Genomic DNA, 15406 nt, shown 5'->3' with positions numbered 1-15406 from the left:
CAGAGATCCGCCTGCCTCTGCCTCCTGAGTGCTGGGATTAAAGGCGTGCGCCACCACCGCCCGGCGAAACCCTGTCTTAAAAACAAACAAACAAACAAACGAAGTAGAGGAGAAAAAAGTATTCACAAGGGAGCACGGGCACTCTATAGCCAGTGAAGGACATGCCCGGCTTTGATACCTTGTTCGCTCTTCATCTGCCCTCTGTCTCTGTCATATTCACATAGAATAGGTTGATGGGGGAAATACTGCGCCTTTGGTATCTGTGATGAGCACTGACATAAGAGGTAGTGTTTTCTCCCAAGAAGTCATGGAGACAGTTGGCATCAACACGAACATGACCTGAGGGTGTATGGTCCTATGCCTCAGTCTGCACTGCACTGGGGAGACCCAGGGAAGACTGGGGAAGGGAAGGGAAAAATGAAGCATTATCAATCAGCAGGCTACTTCCAGAGACAAAGAAAAGGAACCAGTGATTACAGACGTGGATACCTTTAACATCTTGTTGCATAAGTCTGTGTAAATTATAATATCTTTAGATCACTGTCTATTGAATTGACTCTTCAAAAAGGGTAGGAAAGCCAGGCACAGTGGCACATGCCTTTAATTCTAGTACTTGGGTGGCAGAGGAAGATGGATCTCTGTGAGTTCAAAGATAGCCTTGCTTACATAGAGTTTCAGGACAGCAGTCACGTCCACGTAGTGAGTCACTGTCTACTAAACAGACAAGTAAACAAAGTAAAGCAGTAGAGACATTTTTTTAAATGTGTATGGGTGTTTTACCTGCATGTATGTAACTGGTACCCACAGAGGCCAGAAGAGGGCATCAGATCCCCTAGAACTGGAGTTACATATGGTTCTAAGTAGCCACGTAGGTGCTGGGGAACTGAACTTGGGTCCTTTGCAAGAATATCCACTAATCTTAACTGCTGAGCCATCTCTCCAGCCCTTGCTGTTTTGTTTTTTTGAGACAAGGGCTCAGTATGTAGCCAGGGATGGTCTCTAGCTCTCACTCCTGCCTCAGCCTTCCGAATACTGGTACTGCAGGTATGTGCTTACCACACCCAGTGAGCAGTAAGGATTTTAAATCTTTCTGGTCCAGAGCTGAGGATGAACTGGGAGGCAGAACATTTGCTTAGCATGGAAGAAGCCCTGAGCTCAGATTCTAGCAAGAGAGAGAGAGAGAGAGAAAGAGAAACTCCACCAGAAAGAAATGATCATGTGTTGATGAAAGAGAAGCCAGCTACTTATGTATTGAAATGTTTCAAATGACACTGTATCCCATAAGCACACTAATTTGCCATATGCCAATTAAGCATATTAGTAAAATAGATATAATAGATTTAGGGAGCCCCTTTTCTGTCACCTCAGGGCCCTCTTTCCCTTCTCATTTCTGCTCAGCCTGGGTGTCTGCTCACTCAGTTGGTTCTTCTTCTTGCTCTGTTTTGCTCTTTGAGCTGCCCTCCTCCTGTTTTTTTTTTTTTTTTTTTGCCATTTCACTCTGCTTTGCTGATTGCTTCTGTTTGGGCCCTTTGTGTGGTGAGAATGGCCTGACTGGGCGGGTGGTGAATGCAGCTAGGCATCTAAACCCACTCCATCACCCTGTTGGCTTCCTGCAGTGACCACACCCTGCCTGCTTCATCTCTTCAGGGCCAGGCAGTTTTGCTTTCAGGACGTGGTGCCTGATTTTTTCTTTAATCTCAGTTTTTGCCACCTCTTTCTGAAACTTTGACCGAGGTTCCCTGACCTAAGGGGGCGCCTTCTCTCCCAGCCCCACCCTCTCATTCCCAGTGGCCTGGCTGCAAGAGCAGGCCTCCTCCTGCAGATCAGCATGCACACAGTCATCCCTGAGACGGCTGCTGATTTGTACGCTGTTTTCATTTCACGCTTCATCTAGCCTGCTCTTAGTCATTACGATAAATCTGTGTTAGAGATCTCGGTAATGTGAGACAGGCATTAAAAGACTGGACTGCGGAGTTCATCGCCCTGGTTTCAAGAGCTATCTGCACTGCCCCTTATAATGTATACAGGGTGCAAGGAAAAGCATCAGTTGAAAATGGGGTCTTCACTCTCCCTACTGAAAGAAAGGAAGAGTGCTGAGGGTGTAGCTCAGTGAGAGTGTATGCATGAGGCACTGGGTTCAATTCCCAGACCTAAACAACACACACACACACACACACACACACACACACACACACACACACACACACACGGGAGGCAGAGAGAGAGAGAATTTTCCTCTTCTCTATCTCTCTTCTCTCTTAGAATTTCTCTGTCTGCCCTTCTCAAACATATATTAAAAATTTAATAGTTAAATAAGCCTCCTCCCATCTCCACAGTTCAGGAAGATTTCCTTCAGGAATTGAGAGCCACTGCTTTGAAATAAATGTAATCATCACGACCTAATCTCCCACTGTTCTGGAAGCACAGAGCCTAGCTCATCCACCTGACTACAAATTGCAAAACCTACTTAAGGTAATGGGCTCCATTCACTTAGTTATAACAAGAGTACAATCTCCTTCAGCTTTTGCTGTCCTTTGGAGGATTGCCTGTGATCTGTAGACTGTTCTCATTTAATGCTTACTCAGTAATAAAATTACCCCCCAACCGTACTTTTGTGGGAAGGATTTTCGGAGTGGCAAGGAGCTTTTGTTTATGATTCTATTTCTCCAACTGTGGGCTTGGACAAATCCCTTAACCTCCAGATGACAATTCAGTCTTGAGAGGCATGGCGTGAAGTTAGTTTGAGGATGGCACATGGGAAAGACTAAGAGTGCTAGCTCTTATTCTCTCTGTCTCTCTGCGTGTCTCTGTCTGTCTGTCTGTCTGTCTGTCTGTCTCTCTCTCTCTCTCTCTCTCTCTCACACACACACACACACACACACAGAATACTGGAGCTTAGCCCTAGGATACTACAGTATCGTGAATGCACGGCAAATGCTATAGTCACTGTCCTACCGTGTGTGTGTGTGTGTGCGTACATATATTCAGTGTCCTAGTTATTCTACATTCGTCTTGTTTGGTTACCTTTAGCTCTTCAATTTTATTCTACCTTTTTTTTTTTTTTTCTGTAGAAACACTGACTTTTCTCCTGATACCAAATCAGGAAGGTGTTACCTTTCTCCTGGATTTTCAAACTCTGCTCTAGGGCAAAGACCAAGTTCTGACAGCCAAATATAAACAGTACCTGGGCGGGACACAGTGGCACAGTCTTTAAATCTGAGGCAATCTTTTAATCTGTGAGGTCAAGACCAGTCTGGTCTAGATAGCGAGTTGCAGGCCAGTCAAGGCTTCATAGTAAGAACTCTAGTACGAAATATATATCCACAAAAAACAGTACCAAGCACCAAGGAGGAGTCTGGTCCTTAGTCAACCCAGCCCAGGGCCCTCACCTTCATAGGACCAGTTTTTGTTGAAGGTCTGTGTCAAGGCCTGCATCTCTTGCAACAGGACTGAGTCTGCCTGGGATGAGATGTCTCCTCCGTCCTCCTCTTCCAGCACCTCCTCTTCCTCGTCAGGATCCGGGGAGCTCTGCATCATTTCTTCGATCTCCTCAATCACCTAAGGATACAGCACAAGCTCTGGTCTCTCCTGGGGTGCTCCAGTTCACCTGAGTACTCAGCAGCATGCCTAACTTATTCTCTGTCTTCATAAATATTGGATAATAATAAAAATAGACCCGATCAAAGGATTGCACGTAGTCTGTCTTTAATGTAAAGCACTTTCGTGTAAACCTCTTCCAAGCGCTCCATTTAGATGAATGCATTATTGGAAATTAGCAGCTCTTTCAGGAAATGAAGCAGGGCTGCCTGGAAGTAAACATTTACTTCAGTTTGCTGAGCATTTTGTTTCTGAGTTGGAAAGTATTGTATCTGCCCAACTATAACACAAAACCCAGGCCATTAATTGTCACACTTCTTGCAACATGGGGGAGGGGTGAAGGAGGGGGAAGGGATGCACACACTCCCGGAACAGCTCCAAACGAGGAGGAAAACAGCTGTTTCTCCAGAATTCTCCTAGACAGGAATCGAAGCTGTCCAGTACAACCTGAAGCTAAAGATCATAAAATGATGGGACAACCCATGTCGGGAGAGGAAGAAAAAAAGGCAAGAAGCCCAGCTCTGAACTTTACTGTTAATGGGGCTCAGCTCCTACAAGCTGAGGGTCAAGACAGACGCTGACACACAGAATGAATGAAGTGGACACTAGCTGTTGGCACAGAAAGAAAGGGAGTAAGCCACGCCCTCATGAGGAAGTGGGTCTGGACGAGTTTAGTGGTAACAGCACACTTAGACGTGTCCTTCTCATCCCAGTGCTGTGAGGGACTCAACTTCTGACGCCATCTTTAGACAGTGATCTTGGAGCCAGGTCTTGTCCTGCTGGGCTGGACTGGAAGCAACAGGCTTAGAGTTTTTCTTTTAAAATAATTCCTGTTTTTATACACAGACTTTCTCAAATCGACCTGCAGATTTAGGACATGCCTCGCCTTGAAGGGCATTTTATAAAATGTGACCAAGCAGCACAGCCCTCCTTCAGGGTTTTCTGTCTGAGAGTAATTTCCCTGTGACTGTGATGGTCCATACCAATAGTCATCTGGGAGGCAAACCTCTGAGCACGGCTGTGAGGGAGTTCTAATTAAGTTAGCTGGGGAGGTCAAACCCGCCTTAAGTATGGGCAGCACCATTCTATGGGCAGGGAGTCCTGGAGGGGCCAATGTGGAGGCACACACCTTTAATCCCTACACTTGGGAGGCAGAGGCAAATGAATTTTTGAATTCAAGGCTAACTTGTTCTAAAAGATGAGTTCCAGGTCACTCGGGGCTATAAACTAAGACCTGGTCCTGAAAATAAAATAAAATAAAATAAAATAAAATAAAATAAAATAAAACAGAAAGGAGAATGTCGCGAGCCACCTTTTTGGGGTGACTTCTGCCAGGCTCCTAGCCACAGCGGGTTCATACATTCCGGGTAGGGGCGTGAAGATTAGAAAAGTTAGGTAGGAGAAACAGAGATAAGAAAGAAGCCCACAGAAACGTAGGATAGTACCAGGAGGGCCATTCAATCTCTACTGCATACTGAGTTCTCACTTCTGAGTTCTGAGTCCGCCCGTGTTTAATTTTCCAAACACCTTTATACCCCAATACGAAAGGGGGAGAAGGCAAAAGACTGCTTTGGCATGATACGAAGGACTACCGGAACAGTTACTTGCCCCAGTACCTGAGACATCAAGCCATTATTTCTGTTGTTTGGGCAATGAACCCACCCTAGACCAAGTATCCTGAAGGCAGCCACTCCCTAGGTCAAAAGTCCTTTTTCAAAAGAAAGATGAGCTGGCTTTTGTCCAGTATTTGTTCAAATTAATGAAAAAAGTGACGAAATAGAGAGCCTATCAATGCGGCACGAGCCCTCCCTTCAAGTCACAATAAAAACTGCTAGCCCTGGACCTGTAGAGGTGAGTCTACAATTAAGAGCACTTGCTGCTCTTCCACAGGTCTTGGGTCCAGTTCCCAGCACCCACCTGGTAGCTCTTGTTTGTAACTACACTTCTAGGGAATCTGACACCCTCTCTAGGCACCAGGCACCAACATGTAGAGGCTCTCACATATTAGACATAACGTAAAAAATAAATCTATTTTTAAAAATTATTATGTATATAGTGTTCTGCCTGCATGTTTGTCTGCATATCAGAAGAGGGCACCAGATTTCATTATAGGTTGAGTTTGAGGTCAGCCTGGTCTATATAAAGAGTTCCAGGCCAGGGGCTGGAGAGATGGCTCAGTGGTTAAGAGCATTGCCTGCTCTTCCAAAGGTCCTGAGTTCAATTCCCAGTAACCACATGGTGGCTCACAACCATCCGTAATGGGGTCTGGTGCTCTCTTCTGGCCTGCAGGCATACACACAGACAGAACACTGTATACATAATAAATAAATAAATAAATAAATAAATAAATAAATAAATAAATAAAATATTAAAAAAAAAGAGTTCCAGGCCAGTCAGAAACAAAGCAAAACATGTTCCTTTTTTTTTTTTTTTTGGTATTTTGAGATAGGGTTTCTCTGTAGCTTTGGTGTCCTGGAACTAGCTCTTGTAGACCAAGCTGGCCTCGAACCCACAGAGATCTACCTGCCTCTGCTTCCCGAGTGCTGGGATTAAAGGCATGCGCCACCACTGCCTGGCTTAGACATGTTCTTTTATTTTGTGTTTGTTTTGTTGCTTTTTGAGACAGGGTCTCATTCAATAAGGTTGGCCAAGAGCTCGTGTCCCTCCTGCACCTCCCTCCCAAGCACTGCATTTACAGGTATGGACACCGCACCTGTTCTTGACATGATTTCCTTCAATCCCGTATCTTTTCTTTTCTTTTCTTTTTTAAGATTTATTTACTTATGGCCTGGCAGTGGTGGCACACGCCTTTAATCCCAGCACTCAGGAGGCAGAGACAGGCGGATCTCTGTGAGTTCGAGGCCAGCCTGGTTTATAACAGCTAGTTCCAGGACACGCTCCAAAGCTACAGAGAAACCCTGTTTCAAAAAAAAAAAACCAACAACAAAAGATGTATTTATTTATGTATTTTTATGTACAAGAGTGCTCGGTCTTCATGCATACCAGAAGAGGGCACCAGATCACCAGATTCCGTTGCAGATGGTTGTGGTTGCTGAGAATTGAACTCAGGACCTCTGGAAAAGCAGCAAGTGCTCTTAACCACTGAGGCATCTCTCTCCAGCCCCAATCCCCTATTCTTTACCCATATTAAATCCTACTTTTTAAAAAAGTAAATGAAAAGAAAAACTGAATCCTACTTTTAGCCATAGGCTTGAAGATCACCTCTACTAAGATGCTCTTTCTGGCTCTGCTGATCCTAGGGGGGCGCACTCAGAACAGCTCAAAAGCTGGCGTGGTGTCTAGCTCAAATAAGCACTTCCAGATGTTTGTTGACTGAGAAGAAGACTCAACACTTCTGAAGTGAGGAATCACTAAAACTACATCATAAACTCCATCCCTAAAGTGAAACATGGTCTCCCCCTTCCCACAAAGGCAGACTGTCTCTAAACACCTTTTGGAAGGCTAAAAATTTCCAGAGTTCTATAAAATGTGATAAAAACATCCACCACACAGAAAACTCACCTGTTACCATGTCTTCAAAAAACGAACATTTAAGACCCCTTCCTTAAGTGCCCAAGCTCCAAGTATAAGGAATCTACAGAGAGCTGGGCATAGTGGCACATGCTTTTAATCCCAAGACTTAGGGGGCAGAGACAGGGGATCTTTGAGTTTGAGGCCAGCCTGGTCTACAGAGCAAGTTCTACAGCCAGGGCTACACAAAGAAACCCTGTCTTGAGAAAAACAAAATTAAACAACAAAAGGAAACAAATAAAAAATAAGATTAAAAAAGAAAAAACAAAAGTCTACAGAAGCTTTTCAGGAAGTAAAGCCAGGAAACTGAACATGGCTCCGGCTCTCATCACTAACTGCTACAACCAACCCAGGTCCTAGGAACTGTGTCCGTGTCTACTGTGAGCAGATCAACTGAGACATAAAGAGAAATTAAGCTCTTATCAAAGCTACTGAACTCATCAGCAAGGCACCACGAGACCGGTTGCGCATCTTTCTTCTGACTTGGATGGATGAGGCAAGGATGCCGTCTTCCACATTTTCCTATTAGAACAAAGGCTCCCTCCCGGGACGTGAGCGGGAATTCAAGTTCATACCTGATCAGCTGTGAGTAGAGGCTCTTCATTGATGCCAGAGTCATTTTCGCTCTTCTCGTTGAACTCTTCTTCTTCCTTCTCGTGGATCTGAAGGAGAAGGGGCAGTGACAATGTAACCATCAGCAGTAGACTAGCTAAGCTGCCCCTTTCTAGCCTCCCGCTGTCTAAACGCCCCAACCATTAGCACCAAGACTAACTGAAGGGCTGTTTTAGCCTCCTGTCGTGTAAAGAAGGAATATGGAGAGGAGTCTGAGTTTCATCTTGTTCTGTCACACAGTGGGCATTGCCGGCATGGCCAGAAGAAGACAACAGGGTAGGAGGGGGCAGCACCATTCTGACTCAAGGGGCTCATCAGTACTCTTTAACTCCCAAGCAGGTTCTCCTCGGATGAAGCAGGAACCTTCTCACAGTGAGTGACATCACAGCTAGCTCATGCAGCAAATATATTCTTTAAGTAGTGTCAGTTGGGCAAGAGAGAGGAAGGGAAGAAAGGAACGAAAGAAAAGAAAAGAGCAAGGAGGACAAACTAAAGCCTAAGAAAAACAGTGAAAAGGGAATTCTGTTTAGTTCATTTGTCCTGTGCCCCCTCGACTCTATAATCCAAAGAGTCTAGAAGTTCACAACTATTGAGATGCCTGAAGATGTCTAAGTCCAATAATACACCTGCAACAACTCTGGCTTCACTGGCTATACTGTGAACCGTTAAGGATCCAGAGTTTATGTTCGCATCCTGCACACATTCAGTCACCCACCCTAAGAATCTCTCCTTCCAAGAATCCAGCTGAAAATCATACAGGTGTTGGCAAGAGAGATCCAGGAAATACCTCCACAGAGCCACCTTGCATATAGAAGCTGGTCTTCCTTGGTTCTAAGAGCTGATATGTTGGTTGGCCTGTCCCACGGGACACTTTTTCCTATTCTATCAGGAAGCACTGGGGTGAGGTCCCAGCTGCCATGTTATCTAGCCTCAAAACGTCCTTCTTTGAGTTCCACTCTGGCAGGTACTCCCCAACCATGCACATCCCCTCCTATCTCTACCTAAAGCCAGGACGTTGTCATTATAAGGAAAAACATTCAGTAAATATATCATGAATGCCATCTGTTCCCAACCTGGAGAAGGGGCAAGGCAGGTAGGGAGAGGGAATCACCAGAGGAGCTGCTGGGCAGATGGCAGCATCTATTTCTGCAGTGGAATGCATCATAGGCTTGTGTCCCTGCCAAGGCTACCACCCGTGGTACTGCTTGTTTGCATAGCTCCCCACCGGGCAGAACAAAACTCCTGGGGCCACACTTTGTTCATAGCTACATTTACATGGCAGAATTTCCCAAGAGTCAGGCGGTCCTGAGGTAGGAATGTGGCTTTTATTGGGAAACGGGAGGATTTTGTCTTCTGTATGAATTACTTTTTTGTTTGTTTGTATTATTTATATGTGAGTCCTCTGTCTGCAGGAACACCTGTGTGCCAGAAGACAGTATCAGATCCCACTCATAGATGGTTATGAGCCACCATGTGGTTGCTGGGACTTGAACTCAGGTTCTCTAGAAGAGCAGCCGGTACTCTTAACTTCTGAGCCATCAGCCCCTGGACTTATAAGTCTCTGACAGGAACCTTAGTCTATAACTCAAATCAGATATGAAGGGTTGAAACGAAGGCTATAGAAATGCAATGTGTAGCTATGTATGATGGTGTACACTTGTAATCCCCAGGAACCTGCCTGACTCCACTCTGAAGGCAGAAGCCATTCTGCTGTTGTTTAAAAGAAGTTTCTACATACTCTAAGAGCCAAGTTTCTTGGAACCTGACCTTCTCCAATCCATAACCTTTCTTTCTTTAGTTTTTTTTTTTTGTTTTTGTTTTTGTTTTGTTTTTTGAGACACAGTTTCTCTGGGTAGCTTTGGAGCCTGTCCTAGAACTTTGTAGACCAGGCTCGCATTTGAACTCAGAGATCCACCTGCCTCTCCTTCCCGAGTGCTAGCATTAAAGGCGCGCACCACCACTGCCCAGCCCTTGATTAGCTGAGAATATCTTCACCCTCCCTGATCACATGACGTTTTTGGAGGTTTTTTTTTTCTGTATTTTCTTACTGCCCCATTGTCTCTCTTCTGTAAATCTTCTTTGCAACCACTCTTTTGATTTTAGTTACTAGGGGTCCCAACAACGAATTCAGGCTGCTCTCTTTAACCTTGACTTAGGAGGCAGTGCTGGCCTGCCCTTAAACTTGCTTTAAATTTAGCTCAAATTGTGGTAGTGGTTTTATTCTTGCCAGTGGGATTAACAATCCCAGCAATCAAGAGGCTAAGAGAGGGTAGCATGAGCTACATAGTCCAATACTTTATAAAAAAAAAAAATTACAGATAGAGCTCAAAGACAAAGGCCTGGATTCATCCTGAATAAACAAGGAAAGACCAAGCGTGGTCAAGCCTGCCTCTAACCCCAGTGGGTTGGAGGCAGAAGATCAGGAGTTCAAGGTCATTCTCAGACCATTTCTACCCAGGTCGTTCCAGGCCTGAGCCCCAGAAGACCAAAACCAGACGCAAGGCAAATGGGTGCTTACACTTTCTGAAATGTGGTCGAGCATCAATGCATTTTCTTTACTAACTCAATACTGCACCTTTGAACTAGATCCTCTTCTGAGGATCCTCCTCTTTGAACTAGATCCCCAAGTTTCTCCCACACGTGGCGGGCGGGGTTTGTTGGGAAGGAAGGCTAATGGCTAGACAGCCGTTAATGAGCCCCAGCTGTGGCCTGAGTGAGGCACTCCTGGAGTGCTCTTTTCTGTTGCCCTCTCAGGTCTGGGAATAAATTATTAGCATAAGACAAATATCTGAAAGCCAGTGACAGCCTTAGGAAAGTCATCATGTGCAATGTCACTGCTGTGAGTACTATAAGTGTTCCTTGTTCTCTTTTTTCTCCGAAATCAGGCATGAGGGAAAAAAATAAACCAAAAGGCTCAGCACCCCAAGAGAGCCTGGCTCCTCCCGCCTCCTGCTACCTTTGCTCAGTCACAGGCTTCAGCACATCCGCCCAGTTTCAGGTCTCCATCTCCTGTCTGGTTTGTGTTCTAACTCTCCATGCTGCCTCGCCTCAACCTGGTTCCACCAAGTTTGTGCACCCTCCCCATCACACACACACGCACACACACACGCACACGCACATGCACACACACACACACAACGCTCCCTGACTCTGCTTTGCTCTGACAGTTTCTGTCACTTCTGGACAAACCTTTTCCCATCAGGCTGGCTGTTTACAGACTCCACTTTCCCCCCAAACTGAGGTAGTATTTTGAGCAAAAGGCTTAACCAAACAAGAAAGGAAGGGTGGCGCACGCCTTTAATCCCAGCACTCGGGAGGCAGAGGCAGGCGGATCTCCGTGAGTTCGAGACCAGCCTGGTCTACAGAGCTAGTTCCAGGACAGGCTCCAAAGCCACAGAGAAACCCTGTCTCGAAAAACAAAACAAAACAAAACAAAACAAAAAAACAATAGCACTGGATACTACGGTGTAAGGATGCGCCTAAGATTACGTGAACAGACATCAGAGTCACTTCCTTGGCCACTTGTGTGGCATGAGAAAGGTACCTCCCCCAAATGATCCACAAGCCTGTCGCGTGGCATCCATTTATTTGTGGACCAAACCTGACAGCCCTTTCCACTGCTGTCAAAGCGAATGAGGATCTCGTAAGGAAAAAAGTATCCACCCAAAGTCTTTCTTCCTAGAATTAAGGAGACATAGATCCAGAATGGGAGCTGACCATAGCAAGCTTTTTTTTTATTATCTTGCTTTGAGGAGAAGATGTGCATCAGGATTGCCACCATGAAATAAAAGTTGGAAACTCATGCAGAGCCTCTAACACTTGCTGTGTAGCAGTCCATGGAAGGCTTAGGAGTCTGCTGAGTCCCTGTGCCCAACAGCAATTATAAGCCAGGGCCTTTTGCTAAAGCATCTCAATTTATCCTGTTCCTAGAAAAAGAGAATTTCTACTTCATATTCAGCCCCTTTACACATTTATCACCCCTTCCTCCACTGATTCAAATGTGTGTGGCTGCTGCAATAACAGTAAGAAAACAAAGATGCATTTTTTTTTTACCTCCAGTCAAAAAAGTAGGAAGAATAAAAGCAACCCAACAGTGTGTGCTCAGCCCCAAGGAAGGGCACTATGTCCCTTTTGTGCTTGTGAACAACCAGGAACCATCTGTGTGGGCTAAGTCAAGGGCTCTGTATTCGCACAGCAAGATGCTCCATGGTATTTGGTCAACAAACACTTATTGAAAGAATTAGTGAACAAATGACAAAGAGAGGACAGGGTAGTGCAGTCAGGGCCCAGACTCAGCACCGCCTCCACACAACATAGCCTCCTCGTTGCCTGGAGATTAATTGGAAAGATGGATCTTCCTGTCCTGGATTTCTGTCTCCTCTTGTCTTAGCGTCAATCACTATCTACTGTGAAGTGAAGGTTACAGGGGTCAAAAGATGATCTTTTATGTCATAGGCAGGAACAGAATAGAATGATTCATTTAAAAACCCAAACAGAGTAGATAATTGTCAAATAATAGCATCTACATGTACAATTCAAGGATATAATTTTGACCTAAAATCTAAGTGCACAGTTATTCACCAAGCATCGCCTATGTACAGCTAAGCTACAATGGACCTCTAAGTGAAACCCCACATAGTCTTTCTTGAAGTTCCCACATGCTACAATTATTTAAATCACCTCCTATTTCCATTTATTTGCAGTAGAAGGAAGGCACACTGAACATTGCATGCACAGTTACCTCTGCTTCCTCCCCAGGTTCTAATAAAACGAGAGTAAATGGATTTAAAATAAGACCATTCCATAGGAGCAAAATGAGTTAAAGGAAGTCAGCAATGAAAAGGGTGCTTGCTGGGAAGGAGCTGCAGGCCCAGGGGCCGGAGAGCCACACCCTCTCCAAGCAGACCTTCAAAGGTAAATGCATTCACACTAAAGATGTTGGAAAGTGAAGATGTTGGAAAGCTTGGGAGCTGGATCCCTCAGATTGGTAGTGTGAATGAGGTTAAAAAGATGAGGAATAAGTGAAATTAAAAATCAGGGGTGCACCGGGTGGTGGAGACGCACACCTTAATCCCAACATTTGGAATTAAATTCTGTGAGTTTGAGACCAGCCTGGTCTAAAAGAGCTAGTTCCAGGAGGGGGCTCCAAAGCTACAGAGAAACCTTGTCTCAAAATGAATAAATAAATAAGTAAAATAAAATAAAATAAATGTTGGGATGTTTCCTTGGGGGCAGCCAGATCACAGGTCTCTTCTAGCAGCCACAGAGAAAGGCTGCTACAATCCTGTCACCCTAGAGAGAGCTGGTGGTTTCACTGGTGAAGTTGAAGCAGCAAGGTTCCTGTCTCAGACACACAGGACAACTTGACAGAGCCTGGGGTAGGGGAGTCTTACAAAATCAGAGGGAGCTAGTCTGCAGACTCATTAGACTCCAGCCTCCTTTCCTAAGGGGCATCTGAGGAACACTGTTCTCATGCCAGGCACTGGAGGGGTTTCTCATTAGAGGACAATGTAATACAGATACATGCCAGCTCTCAGGATCTCCAAGGAAAATGATAGATTCTTTGATCACTCAACAGTGTGGCCTAACAGACACATGCTCTAACCCCACAGAAAGAGCTCAGCTTTCTGATGAACTTAAATTAAAAAAAAAAAAAAAATCAAGCCAGCTCTGGGTAGCCCATATCTGTGATCCCAGCACTCAGGAGGCTGAGGCAAGATCTCCATGAGTTTGAAGACAACCTAAATTACACAGCAAGTTCCAAGCCAGCCTAGGCATATAGCAAGAACCTGACTCACAGAAACGAAAACATTATTGCAGTTTATATGTAAACTATTGCCCAGGAAGCATATGTGTTTACTTACTTGGTCCCCAGCTGGTGACGGTATTTGGGAAGGTTTAGGAGGTATAGCCTGGAGGAAGGATGTCACTGGAAAATCTTTGAGGTTTTAGATTTTATAGCCTACCTCACTTAAGGTTCTTCTCTCTCTCTCTCTCTCTCTCTCTCTCTCTCTCTCTCTCTCTCTCTCTCTCTCTCTCTCCTTCCCTCCACCCTCTCTCTCTCCTCCCCTCCTCTTCTGTCAGTCTGCCAATGCAATGTAATGGGCCTGCCTTCTGCTTCTGCTGCCACGCCCTCCCCAACATGATGAACTGGGTACCTCCTCTGAAACTAAACCAAAACGATCCCTTTCTCTCAAGTTGCTTTTGTAGGAGTATTTTAACCACACTAACAAAAACAAGACAAACACATAGAAAAGAAGATATCCCTACCAAGAAGTTATGGAGAATGCCCTCAGCCAGAGAGCAGAAAGCAATGTGATTGTTTATAAGATCTCATTAGGAACCTAGGAGCTCCAGGATATTGAAAGTATGATAATTGTGGTGGTTTGAATAAGAATGGCCCCCATAGGCTCATATTTGAATGTTTGGTTCTCAGTTGGTGGACTGTTAAGGAAGGAGTTATTGGAGAAGGTGCGCCATGGGGTGGACTTTATATGTTTCAAAAGTCCATGTCTCTCACTCTACCTGCTGCCTTCGGATCAAGATGTAACATTTTACATGTTGCTCCAGTGCCTGCCTGCATGTTGCTGTGGTCCCACCATGATGATCACAGACTAACACTCTGAAACTGTTTTTCACAGATTTGTTTTTGTTTTCTGAGACAGGGTTTCTCTGTGTAATAGCCCTAGCTGTCCCTGAATTAGCTCTGTAGGCCAGGTTGGCGTTGAACTCTCAGAGATCCACCTGCCTCTGCCTCCCAGGTGCTGGGATTAAAGGCATGTGCCACCACCACCAGGTTTAATACTCTGAAATTGTAAGCAAGCCCACAATTAAATGCTTTCTTCTATAAGATACTTTGGTCACTGTGTCTTTTCTCTGCAATAGAGCCATAACTAAGACAACAATAAAACTCAGACTTTCTAATGAGGTTATGCATTGAGAAAAATTCTTTGATGGGTAAAATATATAGATAGAAAGTTGGAGTGTAGAGTTACCAGGGTTACCATGAGAAATACAATGCTTCTATACAAGGATCCCAGAAAATGACCAAGGATGGTGGCTCATGCCTCTAACTCAGCATTTTGGAGCCTGGCAGGTCAGGAGTTCAAAACTAGACTGGGCTCCAAGAGAGTCTGGCCCAAACATTTCTCCCTATGCATGCATCCAGAAAAACGAAGACAGAAGGCTTTCAGAGCAAGCAGCATCAGGTCTACCCCGTGGGCCAGAGCAACATCTGGACAAAATATGAGGCAATTGTTTCCAGGCACTGGATACAGGCAGTGCAAGGCTTTGGACTGGAAAGAAATGAAGAAAACTAGGATCCACTATAAAGTATAAGAAAACCATAAGTTGCAAGTAGCAAGAATTTTATTTGTTTGCTTTTGAGTTTTATTTGATTGGTTGGTTATGTTGCTGTTTTGAGATAAAGTTTCAAAACTCAAAAATCCTGGGCTGGAGAGATGGCTCAGAGGTTAAGAGCACTGTCTGCTCTTCCAGAGGTCCTGAGTTCAATTCCCAGCAACCACATGGTGGTTCACAACCATCTGTACTGAGATCTGGCGCCCTCCTCTGGCATGCCGGCATACATCGAGGCAGAATGTCGTATACATAATAAATAAATAAATCTTTTTTAAAAAAAACTCAAAAATCCTGGACCTCACTATGC

At 44.8% G+C, this 15406-nt stretch overlaps 1 protein-coding gene across 1 annotated transcript in view; it reads right to left on the bottom strand.

Annotated features, from left to right (window-relative positions):
* The window catches only part of Fez1 (fasciculation and elongation protein zeta 1), a 53613-nt gene that overhangs the window by 12214 nt on the left and 25993 nt on the right, over positions 1-15406 (bottom strand). Inside the window, exons 4-5 of the mRNA XM_005347040.2 lie at positions 7704-7790; positions 3390-3558 (exon numbers count right to left, since the gene is read on the bottom strand). Coding sequence (XP_005347097.1) covers positions 3390-3558; positions 7704-7790 — 256 coding nt within the window. The remainder of the gene's footprint in view (positions 1-3389; positions 3559-7703; positions 7791-15406) is intronic.

Source organism: Microtus ochrogaster, chromosome 5, assembly GCF_000317375.1.
Source record: "Microtus ochrogaster isolate Prairie Vole_2 chromosome 5, MicOch1.0, whole genome shotgun sequence".
NCBI classification, from domain to species: Eukaryota; Metazoa; Chordata; class Mammalia; order Rodentia; family Cricetidae; genus Microtus; species Microtus ochrogaster.
Note: the sequence above shows the minus strand (reverse complement) of the source record. Positions and strands in the feature narration are given on the sequence as shown.